At 34.1% G+C, this 17,071-nt stretch overlaps 1 protein-coding gene across 6 annotated transcripts in view; it reads left to right on the top strand.

Annotated features, from left to right (window-relative positions):
* Positions 1-17,071, top strand: part of ERBB4 (erb-b2 receptor tyrosine kinase 4) — a 1,185,936-nt gene that overhangs the window by 882,969 nt on the left and 285,896 nt on the right. For all 6 annotated transcript variants that reach the window (XM_005574181.5, XM_005574179.5, XM_005574182.5 and 3 more), the window contains exons 13-15: positions 1,258-1,390; positions 6,239-6,332; positions 14,387-14,541. In XM_005574181.5, the coding sequence (XP_005574238.1) occupies positions 1,258-1,390; positions 6,239-6,332; positions 14,387-14,541 (382 nt within the window). The remainder of the gene's footprint in view (positions 1-1,257; positions 1,391-6,238; positions 6,333-14,386; positions 14,542-17,071) is intronic.

Below are 17,071 nucleotides of genomic sequence, written 5' to 3'. Positions count from 1 at the left end.
TAGTTGTATTTCAAATACCTCAAATCACTTTCAGAAACACAGAATAACATTTGAAGTATTTATGGCTCTTCTTATCAATATCAAATCTCCTTTCACTAAAATAATGTTATGCAGTATAAATAATAATATCCTGAATAAAATATATTCAGTATAAAGGGAAACAAAGATGGTTTGCCTTAAGTGGAAATTTAAAAATTATTTGGCCCTTCTGCCATCAACAACAACAAAAACAGAGACAACATAGAGATAACACTAAAAACTGTTGTTACTACTTTAATCTCTATACTTCTGCATAAATAATCATTGTAATTTGCTGAATATTCTTTCAAAACTTCTTCCTTACGTGTGATGACTTGACTAATATCAAGGTAGACCTAGCCAGAATATAGCAGGGTCTTGTAGAAAACTTACAGTTTGGCTGGCGCAGTGGCTCACGACTGTCATCCCAGTACTTTGGGAGACTGAGGTGAGTGGATCACTTGAGGTCAGGAGTTTAAGACCAGCCTGGCCAACATGGTGAAACCCTGTTTCTACTAAAAATACAAAAATTATCTGGGCATGGTGGTGTGCGCCTGTAATCCCAGCTGCTCAGGAGGCTGAGGCAGGATAATTGCTTAAACCCAGGAGGTGGAGGTTGCAGTGAGCCAAGATCATGCCACTGCACTTCAATCTGGGTGACAAAGCAAGACTCTGTCTCAAAAAAAAAAAAAAAAAAAAAGAAAAAAGAAAAAGAAAAAGAAAAAAGAAAACTTGTATTTTCTTTCTATTCCTTTCTCCCCTTCTTACACTCTATAAATTATTCTTTTTCTTTCTCTTCCTCTTTTAATCCTTTTTTTTGTTTACTTGTTTCAGGACAATATTATTTTTTTCTATTTCTTCATAAATCCCTCAAACTGAGAAGGCAAAATATTTTATGTATTAGTGGAGCAAAGCATTGGCTTGAGAGAAGTGTGGTTTATTCTTTAGCTGGGACGGATAATTTATATCGCCTGTCCTCCCGGTAGTTTTTATATAGGCAATTCACTTTTGCTTAACCTTATGAAAAACGCAAGATTGCCGTACAAACACATCTACTAGGACTCTGCAATATAGAAGAAGTTGCAGGTGGGATAGGATATGATGATGGGATAGGCCACCAAAGTCATTTGCCATAGATCTCCTTTAAGCTAACTCCTTTAGAAATAGCATTACCTGGGAAGATTTTAAGTTTTGACACAATCCTCTGTTTAATTTCCCTTTGATTCTGGTGTTTCACAGCTGCTGAAGGAATGGTGTGCAACCATCTGTGTTCCAGTGATGGCTGTTGGGGACCTGGGCCAGACCAATGTCTGTCGTGTCGCCGCTTCAGTAGAGGAAGGATCTGCATAGAGTCTTGTAACCTCTATGATGGGTAAGGCTTCTTCTAGGGTTGCCTTCACCTCATGAGCTTTGAAGGACTGATTAGCTCTGATTTTTTTGTTTGTTTGTTTGTTTTTTGAGACGGAGTCTTGCTCTGTCGCCAAGGCTGGAGTGCAGTGGCACTATCTCCGCTCACTGCAAGCTCCGCCTCCCGGGTTCACGCCGTTCTCCTGCCTCAGCCTCACAAGCAGCTGGGACTACAGGCGCCCGGCTAATTTTTTTGTATTTTTTAGTAGAGACGGAATTTCACCGTGTTGGCCAAGATGGTCTAGATCTGCTGACCTAGTGATCTGCCCGCCTTGGCCTCCCAAAGTGCTGGCATTACAGGCATGAGCCACCGCGCCTGGCCTAGCTCTGATTTTTAAATTTTAAGAAAATGGTAAAATGCAGGCCAGGATTTTTAAGGAGAGTTCTTGTTGCATAAAGGAGACAACACATAGACGAATTCTTTTAAGGAGAAATAATTTTATTTGAAATTACAAGTTCAAATACATAGTTTACTATTATATGCATTTTTAAAAACATACTCGGACAATTCTTAATAAACTATAGCAATTTACACTTAAGCAAAATTGAGAAATATATTCCTGTTTTCTTTATGAAGGGGATTGTTAGAAGTAATCTTCCTCTCCATATATCCCAATAATAATATTTTTTATTTTCCTCTCATACTTCCCTATAAATTTCATCTGGAGTGCATGTTTTCTTTCTTTTTTTTTTTCTTTCCACTCACTTTTATGTCTATTTGTATATAGGAATGGCTTGTCTCTATGTGTCTGACAAGTGATCAGCCCAGTAGAAAACCTATGTTGTAGTTTCTACTTGAAGTGGTTTAGAAAGTGTTCTGCCAGGTTTTAGATAATCTAAGTAGTATTTTAAATCAAGTATTTTTAATTTTCTCTGGTACTTCAATAATAACATTACCAGTAGGAGAACCTAGTAAGTTCATAATATTTCGTATATTCATAAAATCACTTTATCATAACATACTATTTGATGCATTATTCTTGTTCTTCATTAGTGTGATAATGCATTTTTAGTGCTGCTCCTAAGTCAAATTTTCTTATGTTGCTCACTGAAAGTATTTTCTTTTTTAAATTTTTATTTATTTTTATTTTTTGAGTCTAAGTTTTGCTCCTGTTGCCCAGGCTGGAGTGCAATGGCCTGATCTCGACTCACCACAGCCTCCACCTCCCAGGTTCAAGCAATTATTCAGCCTTAGCCTCCCGAGTAGCTGGGATTACAGGTGCCCCCCACCACACCGGGCTAATTTTATATTTTTAGTAGAGACAGGGTTTCTCCATGTAAGCCAGGCTGGTCTCTAACTCCTGACCTCAGTTGATCTGTGTGCCTCGGCCTCCCAAAGTGCTGGAATTACAGGTATGAGCCATGGCACCCGGCCTGAAAGTATTTTCAATAGCTTTGGAAAGTATAGTTTTGAAGTTCTTTCATTTCTTCTTGTGCCTTGTGAATTATCCCACTGATATTCAATAAATAACATTGCAATTTTGCATTTTACATGAGAAAAATAAAAATATATAGATTATAATGATATTGACATGTCTCTTCTTTGCAAGATGTCCAAAACCAATTCCCTCCATAAAATATAAGGGGAAAAGATTAATATTAGAAGCGTAAGTATAAAAAAATTAAGTAAGAATTTAATCATTTCTCAGGAAAATTTTAGCATTTAATTTTGTGAGGTAACTTTGGCTTGCAATTTGAAAATGAATAGGAGATTATTTGCTGCTTGTCTCACTGAATCATATTTATGCTTGTTCCCAATTTTATGAACATAAAATACCTCAGATCAAAATATGCTTGCTTTTGCGTTCAGCAATTGATAAATGAAACAAAACACAGTAGACTAATAAAATGAAACACAATAGACCAATTTCATTAAGTGAATATTACATTAAAAGTTTATTGAATACATATGTGTAATTCTAAAGAGGAAATTAATTACAGAAATCATTTTGTGTAATAGCAGCATCTTATAAATAGAGGGAACTGGTATAATTAAGTATGAGCTAAAGTCACAACACTACATAGGACTCAAGCCAATGCTAGAACTTAAGGTATCTGATTTTTCATCTTGTTTTTTTGTTTGTTTGTTTGTTTTTTCCCAGAATACAATTGTTTTTCTTTAATATTACAGTTTTTAGCTTTTCAGAAATATGAAATTTATAAACATGTGGATGTAAACACCAGTTTCTGTCTCATTTCTGCAAAACCATGAAAGCTAACCAAAAGAAAAATATGGGTTTCCTGAAGAAACACTGATTACCACACTGTTTTTTTATATTTAGCATATTTCATATTTACATCATAAAATCAAATCTGTTAAATTAACTTAGTTTTTAATGTATTTTGCAGTAATTGTGGCAACCCAGGAAACCATAAACATGGGGCTAGTTTGAAAGATGATCAACGTATGTGTCTTGTAAAAGACTGGTGCAATTCTTGCCTGTCCAATGATGGATTGCCTACTTTCCATCTTGTGGTATGGGCCAGTCTCTTTCAACATTGGCTGATGGTTATGATAGCCTTTGAGGAAAAACAAGTTTATATCCCAACTTGCTTAAACTCTTGTGAAAGCTTAAGAACAACACAGAAACATCAAAGAGGGAACCAGTGTAAGCTCTTTGCAAGTGTTTTTACATTTAATAATTGCAGCTTCTCAATGAAATCTTATTTTTTTCCTTTTACAGAGGATTTTTTTTTTAAATGAGGCTTAAGGAAGTTCAAGTATTTAAGGCCTAGAAATATTAGTGTTGGTCCTGGGCTTTAAATCTGGAAAAACTAGATCCCAGAGTATTCACTCTTGATCACAGGACTTGCTAAGGTAACACATACAACGAAACTGTGAGAAATGTATCATAGCAAAACCAAGTGAAACAAAGCTCCGTATGCAAAGCTCATACTTAATAGACTATAAATTGTTAAATTTGATTCAAGTGAAAGAATAACTCTGGCAAAGTCACAATGGAATCACTGGAGGACAGGAAAGAAAAAGAGAAATTATGGAGAAAGTCACAATAAAGGGCAGAACAAGTTATAGAGACTGCCAGGAGGATCTTTTCTGAGAGTAGGAAAATCAGAAGCCTGTCAAATGGAAGTCTGTGGAAGAAAAGCGCAATACACTGTCTCCGTGATTGTTTTATGACATACATTTTATTCCTCAACTCTGCATGTGGGGAAGTGGATTTTGGAAAAGAGTAAGGAAAATGTGACCTTTGTTCTAGTAATATGAACACTATAACCTTCATTTAGTACCATAAACTTTTAATCACCCAAGAAACTGTTATCCAAACCAGTGGATAATCTCAAGTTGTGCTATAATTGTGTCATAATTTTGTTATACAAACAATGCTCTTGATTATCTTTACAATTTTACTACCCTCCCATACCAACTCATTTTGACTTTTATATTCTGAAAGTTTCCTTTGTTGAGTACTTTGTATGGTTTATGTCAGTGAAGCATGCAAAAGATCACCTGTCTTTATGTAATTGTGATTTTAAAATTAAGACAATGTATAAAAGGTTTGATCCATAACAAACTACTATCTCACTTTATAAAATGCATAAACCATGTAACTAAATATATGTGCATTCCATACATAATTAAGCCACCTATTTATGCTATTTATTTGGAAAACCAAACTTAATTATTTTGCCTTGGAATAGATGTAGTCTTAATTTAACCAACAGAAAACATAGCTCATTGTTGTACTTCTGTCATTTATTAAGGCTTTACAGTATTCAAATGAGAAAAAAGTGAACACTTCTCTTTAGGTAAAAATATTTTTTAATGTATCACCTAATGAATCAAAAATTGCCATACCTGTAATGCTGTTGGTGTGGAGTGGTAACACAGGACACAAAAGCACAAAATAATGAAGTAGCTAAACATAGTCAAATTTTATTAATGATTTGTAAATGGCATTTTAAATTGTCTGTACTCAGTACCTTATCCTCCTGTATTTTAGTGGAACGGGGTGGTTTAAACATATTATAGATGACTGGTATCTAATTATTGATATCAAAATTTTGCAGTAGACATATATTATAAAATTGATAAGTTGATCACATGTAATATACAAATAGCCACAACAATGTAAGGATATAGGAAGAGATGACCACCATCCCGGGAGATTTCAATTAGAAAGTTTAAGGATGTTACCATTAAACTATTTCTTTTATTGTGTACCATATAGAATTACTTTGATATTAGATCAATAATATAAGAAAATGAAATCTACCATAAAAAGATATTTTCTCTAATTCTCCAAGGCAGATATTTTAAAAGGAGAAGAGGAATCAAAGTAGTTTTTGAAGTTTCACCAAAAATCAATCGAAGAGTCTTGGGATTTGAAGGACAAGGATGGGGAACATTCACATAACTTAGCAGCAAGAAAAATACAATAGTTCTTTCAGAGTTTAGAAAGTAAAGCTTCTCTGAGAGTAAAATTGTATATAAAGACAAAGCAGGCACAGCCTTATTTGAAAAGGTAAAAATGGTTTTACTGCATCATCAGAACATAGAAGAGTTATACTTTGTCGCTTTTTTTTTCTTTTTGGGACTGCTGGAATATGTCTTGCAGGAGAGAGGTTTCCAGTATGAGTCTAACGTTGAACTCATTGGAGGGCAGGGAGAGCCATCTGGCTGCAGTTTATCTTTTCTCCTAATGGAAAACTTAATGTTTCTGATGCTCCTGGCACATAGAGAAACAAACTGTAGAATTTACTCTGCCAATAGGACTTTTCACAGATGTTACTTCATTTGTTAGGTTGACAGCTTGTTTGCTTATACCTCCTCATGTGGCTGATGTTTTCACAGTGAATTTCGGGAGTTTGAGAACGGCTCCATCTGTGTGGAGTGTGACCCTCAGTGTGAGAAGATGGAAGATGGTCTCCTCACATGCCATGGACCGGTAAGCCTGAAGACATCTGTGGTGTGTTGGTTTATTTAGTATCATGTATGAATGTTTGTTATTATTTTATCATTTATTCATCCATTCAATAGCTACTTATAGGATGCCATGGGGAAACATGTTTATCTGCCTACAAGAGGCTTAAAGTTAGTAGTAGAGATAAAATAGTTAAAAGTCGATGTCATACATATTTATTCTCCAGATAAAATAGTTAAATGGAATTATAAGATATGGAGTGGTCCTGGACTATTGCACAGTATAGAAAAGAATAATTAGATTGAAGCATAATCACTAACAAAATAAAAATATTTATAAATTGTTATAGAAACACAAATGAAGGAAAAACTAATTCTGTCTTTGGGATGGAAATAAAGACATCAAGATAGGCTATAAAGAAGTGATGTTTGAGCTATGCTTTGAAGAAGAATCTGGAAAGAAGAAACATGTAAATATACACAAATGTAAAAGTTCATGTTGTATTTGAGGAAAGCTATCACACATTTTTACATGCATTTAATCCTTTAACTATTGTGGCAGTGTGAAAGACAGTGGAAAGAAGGAGACAAGTACTCATAAACTAAAATCTAAAGCAGTGCAATAAATACTATGGCAGAGGGAAGAATTGAGCTATGAGAATCCAAGGAGGGGTTATAGGATTAGGAAAGTTCTCATGGATGAGGTCTCATTTACATAGTTTGAAGTTAGCCTCAGAGAGAAAATTATAATTATATTTTAGACCTCTCTTTGGTTTCCATCATTTAAGTTTTTCTTAATAATGAGATCAGTATAAATTTTTCATTCCTAATTGTCATTTTCATCCTTCTTTAGACAAATTTCCAGTTTATCTGTGTTATTGAATCATCTCTCAGTGGATAATTTGAGACCAACATTTGGATGTAGACAAGAGCTTCACATTGCTCTGTATGGTTTCGTTGGAAATTTAAATAGTATTAATTTTTATACCAGAGTGCTTATTCAGCACTTAATTAGCTTAGAAAAAAACATATATAATTGAGCCCTCCAAACTTCCATTAGGCCCCAATTAGCTGTTCTGGAACTTCATCTAAAGGAGGATGTGGAAAAGTTGGCCAGTTCAGAGGACTACCACAAGGATGATTAGCTTGGAAAATTAGAGCTCTGAGAAAAAGAAATGGTGTTGTTTGGCATGAAGAACCAAAGTGTAAAAGGCAATTTAATATGTAATGATCTCCAAATAAGTATGCAAAGGGCATGTGCAGCTATTTTCTTTCTCCATTATGGACAGTCATGAAAAATACAATTAATCGACAGTGTGAGAAATATGAATTCTGTAAAGAATGTCATGAAACACAGGGAAGTGAACTTCTGTAATGGCCTGTTAAGGCAAGTTGAGATATCTATATGAGTCTTTAAAAACGAACATATTTAGGTAACTTCTTGACTATTAATCATGGAATTAAAAAAATCTTTCCGAGAGACAGACATTTTTAAAAATGTATAATTAAAATAATCAAGGATTTGGCCATCTCTGAATAGGCTGGGAATCATCATAGGCCTCTAGATCCAATCATAATATATATTAGACATAGATTTACAGAAACACTTTTCAACAAATTATGAGCAACTGCCAAAACTTGCCTTGATAGTTAAAGAATCAGTAATCTTTCAATGTTAAGCAGGTAAGAACACAATGTCTTTCAGTAGTGGTGTGTGAATCACTACAGGTACCACTGCACTGATATTTCCCATAAATTTCTTATTACGATTTTCTAGATTACTTTTTTCTTCACATATGCAATTTCCTATTTCTTTCTGTTAACCTTTTTAGTTTGAACAAGGCTTTAAGAAACATCTTATTCATTTATTCAGCAAATATGATTTAGTACCTACTTTGTGCCAGGTTTCATGAGCTTACATATTGATAGGTTTTTACATATTAGCAAATTCAAACATTAATATTCAAAATTATTTCTCAAAAATTAAATTGTATTATTTGCATATTTTAATTTTTTCACATTGTCCTTTATTTGTCTATTGTATACTGTATAATGAAAATACATTCAAGTAATAATATTTTGGCCTTTCTTGCAATTGTGAGTTTTCAGAAAAATCAAATCTATTTATGAACTAATACTTTTAGTTCACCTAATCCTATAGACAAAAAACTAATCTGCTTAGATGTAGCATAATGAGATACCATTTTTTTTTCTAATTTCATGAAAAAAATCCCCTGCATGAAAACTTGATGTTTGCTTAACATCTGTAGCAAAGACTAACCTTCACTAAAGAAAGAATTCAGTAACTGTCCCTTCAGTATGCCTATGTTAGTTTTCAGGTGTGAAAAAAGTTCAATGACCACTTTACCTCTGAATCAGGTCAGAATTAATCTGATCATCTTGGATCATATTTATATTCATGATTTAACACACATTGCTGAGGGCCTTTTGTGACCTAGTTCTGTGCTAGGTATTTCACCTACATTTTATTTTATTGTCTTGTAGGTATTACTCCCATTTTTCCAATGAGGAAATAATCTCAGAGATGTTAAATGAATTGCTAAATGTAGTTAAATGGATTGTTCTGTAGTATTGAGACCTTTGGAATCACAATTTTATCATCCAGTCTCAGTGTGCTAATCAGTTCCATGCTTTTTCTCTTCTTCATGATGCCTCCTGTTGCATAAAATTATACTACTGAATAACTCATTCATTATTTTCTCCTAATTTGTGGGTTTTGGCAGTTTGTTTATTCACTGTCCCTCAAAAAACTTGAGATGGTTTATAAAAATATACATTTTAAAAACTCTAAAAGTTGATTTTTTAAATTATTTGATAGTTAAAGAATCAGTAATCTTTGAATGCTAAGCAGGTAAGAACACAATGTCTTTCAGTAATGGTGTCTGAAAACCTGGTGTGGCTGAGCTCAACCAGTGGCCCAAACATTGCTCCGGCTATGGTTTGGTTTCTTTCAACCCCTACAATTCATATTAGGTTTTTGTCTGTGTCTGGGCTCACATGTTAATTACCACAACTAGAGTCAGAGATGGTTTTGTGTGCCAGATAACAGTCATGTATCATTTAAGATATCCAAGAGGTTCTGGAAGCTTCTCCATTAGACTGGCACTTTGATGAAATTGAAGAAGTCATCAAAGCCATTTGGAAATCCCCCTCCTGCTCTTATGATATATTCTGTTGAAATCACATTTTTTGATCTATGAATATTTCCCCAATGACAAAAACTGATATATACTTATGTTTACCAAACACCGTTACATCTGAAGCATGCTATCACTTTCTCCCTTTAAAACATAAAGAAATTTAACCTATAATGATTAGAAAGTTACTCCAAAAGTCAGCACGTCAGTAGGTCACAGATATGAATCTGTGACTCAACTATAGAAGTTCTGACTCCACATTTCTCATACATTTCAGTTCACTTTTGTCCCCCAGGAAACAACGTCTTCAGTGCAATAGAAATAAAATGATTTCAGGGACTATGATAGCTATAAGTAAAATGAGATAATAAAATCCTACTTTAAAATGAAAGAAATCTAGGATATTCTTGAAAGGGATAGATTGGAAATAAAAGAAGGCCTTTGTTTTTATGTCCTTGTCTGTCCACACTTAGTCTTCTATATTTTATTTAATTTTTTATAATTGTATTCATTCTGCTTTACTTTCATTACTTTTGTGCAGTCCTATCCAGAAGGATATAGGAGGAAATATGAGAAGAAAGACAAACCTGGGAAATCAGACAGTTTCAGGAGACCAGAACTTAGGCTAGAGAGGCAGCAAAAGAAGAGAAAAAATAGGAAAGGAACTGATTTTGAAATACACTCCTATAAAAGTGAAAAAGCTGTTCAAGTTACGTTAATAAAGGTTGTGCTGCTGTAACAACCTCCATATTGCAGTAGCTAACATAAATAAGTTTAGGTTCTTTTATTTCATGTAAAGTATGTAGATGTTTGGTTTTTGTTTGTTTTCTTTTCTTTCTTTTCTTTTTTTTTTTTTTTTCTTAAAACAGAGTCTCACTCTATCACCCAAATTGTAGTGCAGTGGCATGATCTCAGCTCACTGCAACCTCTGCTTCCTGGTCACAAATGAGTCCCGTGCCTCAGCCTCCTGAGTAGCTGGGTTTACAGACATATGCCACCATGCCTGACTAATTTTTTTATTTTTTGTAGAGACAGGGTTTCACCATGTTGCCCAGGTTGGTCTTGAACTGCTGGCCTCAAGTTATCTGCCCACCTAGGCCTCCCAAAGTTCTGGGGTTAAAGATGTGACCACCACGCCCAGCCATCTTGTAAAGTACACTGGAAATCTGGGAAATGTTCTAAGGCAGCTCCCCTGCCTGTTATGGTCTAGCATTCGGGGATGCTTTTAATTTACGGCACTTCCACTTCTGCATGAGGTCTGTGAGTCATGGCACCAGAGAAGGTTGGAGACTTAGGCACTAGTTGTCTCATAATCACCTCTAGTTGTATTTCATTGTCCAAATTAAGTCATAGCTTGTCTCTGGTGGGAGGAGAATTACAATCTTCTCATGTGACTGGAATAGAATATAATTGGTTACTGGTGAATCATAACTTTGTCTTTTACAGTAGCTACCAGAGAAAAACATCAATGATGACTCAAAAAAAATATATATATATATATGATGCTTCTATAAGGATTCAGCCTATCCTTTAGTTGTCTGTCTAGATTATTGACTCCAGAGGTAGCTTAGAATTAGGGATAAGGAAGAATATTGCCTTGACCATCATTTTCTATTACTGCATTGATCAATTCATTTATTGCACCTCGGTTCTTAAAGCCTTTGGGGAATATAGTGAAAGAAGAGTAAATGTTAGACACAGGTATATTTCTTTAAGTCTCTTTTTTATGGAAATGAGATGGGGAATCAGTACGTTTCTTTTTCTGAGATTTGCCTGGACGTTTTTAGTTGTCAGCCTGGGACATTAGGTTTTCTATCATGATAATAAAATCAAATACAGTCATGCACTTCATAAAGACATTTCAGTTAGTGATGGACCACATATGCAATGGTGTTCCCATAAAATTATAATATCATGCCTTTACTGTACCCTTTCTACATTTAGATATGTTTAGATACATACATGCTTATTATTGTATTACTATCACCTACAATATTCAGTACAGTAACATGCTGTGCAGTTTGTAGTCCAGGAGCAAAAGGCTATACCATATGGCCTAGGTATGAAGTAGGCTATACCATATAGGTTTGTGTAGGTACACTATGTAATATCCGCGCAATGAGGAAACCACCTAATGATGCATTACTCAGAATATGTCAGTAGGATATGAATCTGTGACTCAACTATAGAAGTTCTAACTCCAAATTTCTGATACATTTCAGTTCACTTTTGTCCCCCAGGAAACAATGTCTTCAGTGCAATAGAAATAAAATCATTTCAGGGACTATGATAGCTATAAGTAAAATGAGATAATAAAATCCTACTTAAAAATGAAAGAAATCTAGGATATTCTTGAAAGGGATAGATTGGAAATAAAAGAAGGCGTCATTAAGTGTCACATTATTATAGTTAAGAGATACTTAAAAAACAAATAACAAAAAGTTATTTATCGTATTACAGTATACTTAAAGATTAAATATGAACTTAATTTTACTCTCATAACTTTATATCCTTTGACTTCACCCGGACATGACTTTATAGTATAAGAAAAATACATTTACATTACTTAGAAGAATAATTCCTAATTCTTAATTCAGATTCTGCGTAATTTACTTATTGTAAGTTTTATTCTGTGTGCTGCTAGAAGACATCAGCATGTCTCTTGTCTTGTACAATAAGTCATGGTACTGAGCATACTTGCACAGTAAATGATTCTATGTAATAGACAATATTACGTGCCTAAGTACCCATAAGCAGGTGTTAAAATTGGAAGCATCTGAAGTATTCTTTTTTGGGAAGAAATAAGAAGTTACCATTAGCAAACTCCTCAGGTAGAATCAGGATTAGGTTTTATAGGCTTTTTTTTTTTTTTTTTTTTCAAGCTCTGAGCCTCACATCAAAATAGTGAAATAGACAAGTGCTTGATTGAGCCCCACCAGTCTCAGGATTTCCTGAAAGCTCTTCCTGATTACTTTTTCTTCTTTACACTTCTATTCTTCATTCACACGCCTCCATTTTTAAATTTTAAAATATCATATTTCTCGATTTTCTGATGCCTTAAGTAATGAATTTGTATTATCTGGCTGTTCTTGGATTAACATTTGTGTAGGACAAACTTGCCCAACCTGCAGCCCATGTGCCACATGCAGCCCAGGACAGCTTTGAGTGTGGCTCACCACAAATTCATAAACTTTCTTAAAACATTATGAGTTTTTTGCATTTTTTTTTTTTTTGGCTCATCAGCTGTCATTAGTGTTCAGGTATTTTATGTGTGGCCCAAGACAATTCTTCTTCCAATGTGGCCCAGGGAAGCCAAAACATTGGACACTCCTGGTTTAGGATATAAGGGACTCCCATTATCTTTACAGTCCCTACCTAATATCCAGTTCTTTATAACTTAGTGTTAACTCCTGACTGCCAAATTCTCATTGTTTATAACTACAAATGTGATGGAATTGTCTCTCTGGATACTTACATATAAATATACTTAAATATAAATATATAAATATACTTAAATATACAATATATAAATATACTTAAATTTACTTAAATATACAATAAATATACTTATTTATTTGTCTTCAATGTGAACTGTAATGATTGTTGAACCCTATGGACATAGCCAGATTTTAGGGAGAAATGGGTGAGCGGAAGAAGTTCCAAAGGGGAATGGTCACAGAGGAGAGGAATTTTAAGACAATATGGTGTCCAAAAAGGAGATGTAAAGTACATTTCAAGTAACTGTTGTTCACAACAGCTGAATGTATGAAAGCATCAGGGATGTCTTTTAAGAAAGATAGCATTACCAAAGTGTTCTAAATTTTCTTTGCTGTGATGATATACCCATTTCTAGTATGCTTACTACCCACTATACCAGATCCAAATCAGTTTGTATTCTATAAAATTCATATATGTTTTAGTTTTAACATCTTAATATTGTCATGACTTTTAGATATATTTTCATATCACTTATTAATATTCTACATATTAGAAAATTAATGTATATTATGAACATAAATATAGAGTGAGTTTGTTCTATTTGCATTTATTATACTCATATTTATATTATCTTCATCCTTTGATAAGTTTCTCCATGGAGCCTTTGTTTGTATGTATTTGCTTTATTATTATGGACTATTTTGCTCATCAAAATGTGCATTTATATGCCTTTCAGTATTGTTCTGTGATTTACTAAAATCCCTATAAATAGACATAATATGACTTTTAGTGTTTTCACAGTGGATATAAAATAAAGAAAAATCTAGAAATTATTTTTATTCACCTAAACTACCTAATTCCTGATAATGTTATCATAACAAATTTTAAAATTCATTTTATAAATAAAGTCATTGTACAACCAAAGGAAAGCTTACATCCTACTCTTATATAAAATTCAGTTTTAGTTAATTCCTATCATATCCTTTTTCTCATTAACTATTTAGTAAGAGTATTCACATATTCCCAGTGATGGTGATGAAATACCTCTAGGGAAATTGTGTTTTACTAAAAATTGCTGCACTATAATATTGCCAGAAATAAATCACAAGAAGAATATACTAACATCCTTTTGAGAAAGTCATTGGACAATTTTGCTGATCGAATTAAGTCACATTAGAGTCATGACATGGAAATCAGTTGGCCCAGGAACTGCTTATGTCGAAAAGGAAAATATTTCAAGAACAAATATATTATTATGGTGTTTTCACACATACAGGATATCAAAACTGAACTTGACGGATCTTCTTTGCACTGTTTGTACTACAAAAATTACATCCACATTTGTACTGCTGAAAATGTTCTCCAATTCTCTTAGAGGAAGATTTGCCACCTACTGAAGTCTCAGTAACTAAACCACATGAACACATTCCAGAGGAAATGACACCACTTTTCTTCTTTTTCTTTTTTCTTTTTCACATTTCAGGGTCCTGACAACTGTACAAAGTGCTCTCATTTTAAAGATGGCCCAAACTGTGTGGAAAAATGTCCAGATGGCTTACAGGGGGCAAACAGTTTCATTTTCAAGTATGCTGATCCAGATCGGGAGTGCCATCCATGCCATCCAAACTGCACCCAAGGGTAAGCATCCTGGCTGGCCAAGGGCTCACCTGGTATGTGTTATCCACATGTACTTTTATCCCTGGTACCATCTCTGAAATGTAAACCATTCTCATAGAACTCTACTAATCCTTATATTTGAAATGCTGATTTTAAGAGAAATACTAAGAGAATGATTTAAGGAGTCAACTTTGTACACTCTTAAATATTTCTGCTTAGCTTTTACCTGTAACCATTCTATTAACACCTTCATGAAACTAGTGTCGGGTATACTTTGGATGCAGTTTAGAAATTCTTGCAGATTACATTGGAGATTCAAGATCTCACAAAAGATATGACAATCATCATGCTTTTGAGGTTTGTGTTTATCAACTCTTTAACAGAAAGTTTCTATTTCTGTTTCTTTGTTGTCACAATAAGCTTAAGGTGAGGATATTTCTCTTTGATAAATACTACCTTAAATTACTCCTTCAAAAAAATATGAACAAAGGTAACAATGGCAGGGAAAAAGGGAACCTAGTGATATATGTATTTAAAAAATAACGAGTACATTTTGTGAAAGTAACCTTGTTACAGGTAATCCTTTAGCCTTGAATTTCTTCGACTGATATAGGGCAATCTGAAGCTCGGTAAAATTTTTTTCCTGTTTTTCAAAAGAATACATTGTGCAATGAATAATAATTAGATTACCTTTGATATTGATAACAGTTGAATAACAAAGACACATTACAGAAAGAAGAAAAGCACTGAACTGTAAAAGAAATAATGTCATTCATTTAACAAATTCCAACAACTATTTCTTAAGAGATAACAAATCTATTTTAGTAAGGATTTTTCCTTTTCATTCCTCCAGAAGGTGAATAATTTGTAATTGAAAGCAGTGTTACATTTGCCATCCTCCTACTGACCATAAAGCCTTTTCTCCATTGTGAATGCCCATAGGCGGGTGCACATACACATATAAACACACACACACAGACACACACACACATATACACACACATTTGTAGTTGAGAATCAGCTTGGGTGCTTTATATCTGGCAGGAAAGTGTGAGATTCCATAAAGAGATGTTCTGCCAGATTAAGGGATAGCTGTTAGGGGATACTGAAGAAGTTAAGCAAGCGACATCATTTCCTGCCAAGAAAACATCAATTTGCAGATGTTGCTACAATTTCCTGCAGGTCAACAAATAAGCTGAACTCACTCTGTGAAGTGGCAGATCCTCAAAAGGTAAAGTAATATTCTGCCATTCAAATTCAAATTCAGCTTCGAAGTGGTAATTGCCAACTCATTGATTCACACATAAGCACGTATACATTTAGGGTGCTGAAATAGTCACATAGACACTTTGCTTCAAAGGAAACTAGAGGTAATAAACTGCTCCCCTTATGAGTTTTTGGCACACTTGAGTTAAGAGTATTTCACAAAAAAACAACTGGTTCTGCTGGAGCAGAAGAAAGAGTCAGCAACAGAAAGAGAAAACTTGCCTGCTAAAATAATCCACAAGAGAATTTTATTGTTTTGCAGCTAAAATTAAACCAGTAAATTATTCAATATAATGTTGATGTCAACAGCTGTTGCCATTCAAAATGAGACCTTTTGCTGTTTTTGCAAATCTAATTACAACGAGGCCATTAGGGAAATGAAAGTGAGATCACAGAGCCATAGTCTGGATGCATGGCTGGTGTGTCTTTCACTCTGCCCTTTTAAATCATTATTATATAATAATAATAAACATATATAGTAGGACGAAGTAGAAATATGAGGCAATGAAAAGAGATTCGTTTATGGTAGCAACAAAATCTCCATCTCAGTCAAAAGGAAGGATGAAAGTGTAATGGGGAAGAAATCTCACCAGAGCATTTGGGAACTCCAAGTGAACAGAAAAAAAGATGCCTTTAGCAATTTTCAGCTGCAGGATTAAGTTGAGACAGAATTTGAATATTGTACTCCCTGGCGTCTTCCAAGGTAAATGCGTTCTCTAATGACTGACTTAATCCTAAAGGATTTTTTTGTTCCTGTTTTCATTTAGCTTTCTGCCATCCTGTTTTTAAAATACCTTCTATATTGTCCAGATTCACTCACTTCATAAAAATGCTGTGGTTCTAGTCCTAGAGTATTCTAGTGCCAGGAATTCCAGAAGGATGTGATTCTTAAATTCCTAAATCTTCATGTATACTCTATTTCAGTAGAACAGTGTGCTTTGAGATCTTTTACTGAAGCAATAAGGTGTTCTGTGCAGTCAGTCCCTTCTTTCCAAATTGAGCATATAGAGATAAGATATTTTCCTAGGAAAACCACAGGGGCAATGAGGATGATAGAGCAAGTGACTATTTTTATTCCTAAACACAGGTAATAATCGACCTATTAGTAAGTGTGAGCTCACCAGGCCAGTTCCACTTTGGAAAACAGCTTTTCTTTTATATGCCTATATGATGTCGGATAATTCAAGAACCAGGTTAATGAAAATATTCTTTCAAATCACATTTTTTTAGAAGTAAAGTTCTTACTTTGAATACTGTTTAATGATTTTTCTGAAAATAAGTTATC

This window comes from Macaca fascicularis, chromosome 12 (genome assembly GCF_037993035.2).
Source record: "Macaca fascicularis isolate 582-1 chromosome 12, T2T-MFA8v1.1".
Classification (NCBI taxonomy): Eukaryota; Metazoa; Chordata; class Mammalia; order Primates; family Cercopithecidae; genus Macaca; species Macaca fascicularis.
The sequence above is the reverse complement of the archived record's forward strand: the minus strand, read 5'-3'. Positions and strand labels throughout refer to the sequence as shown.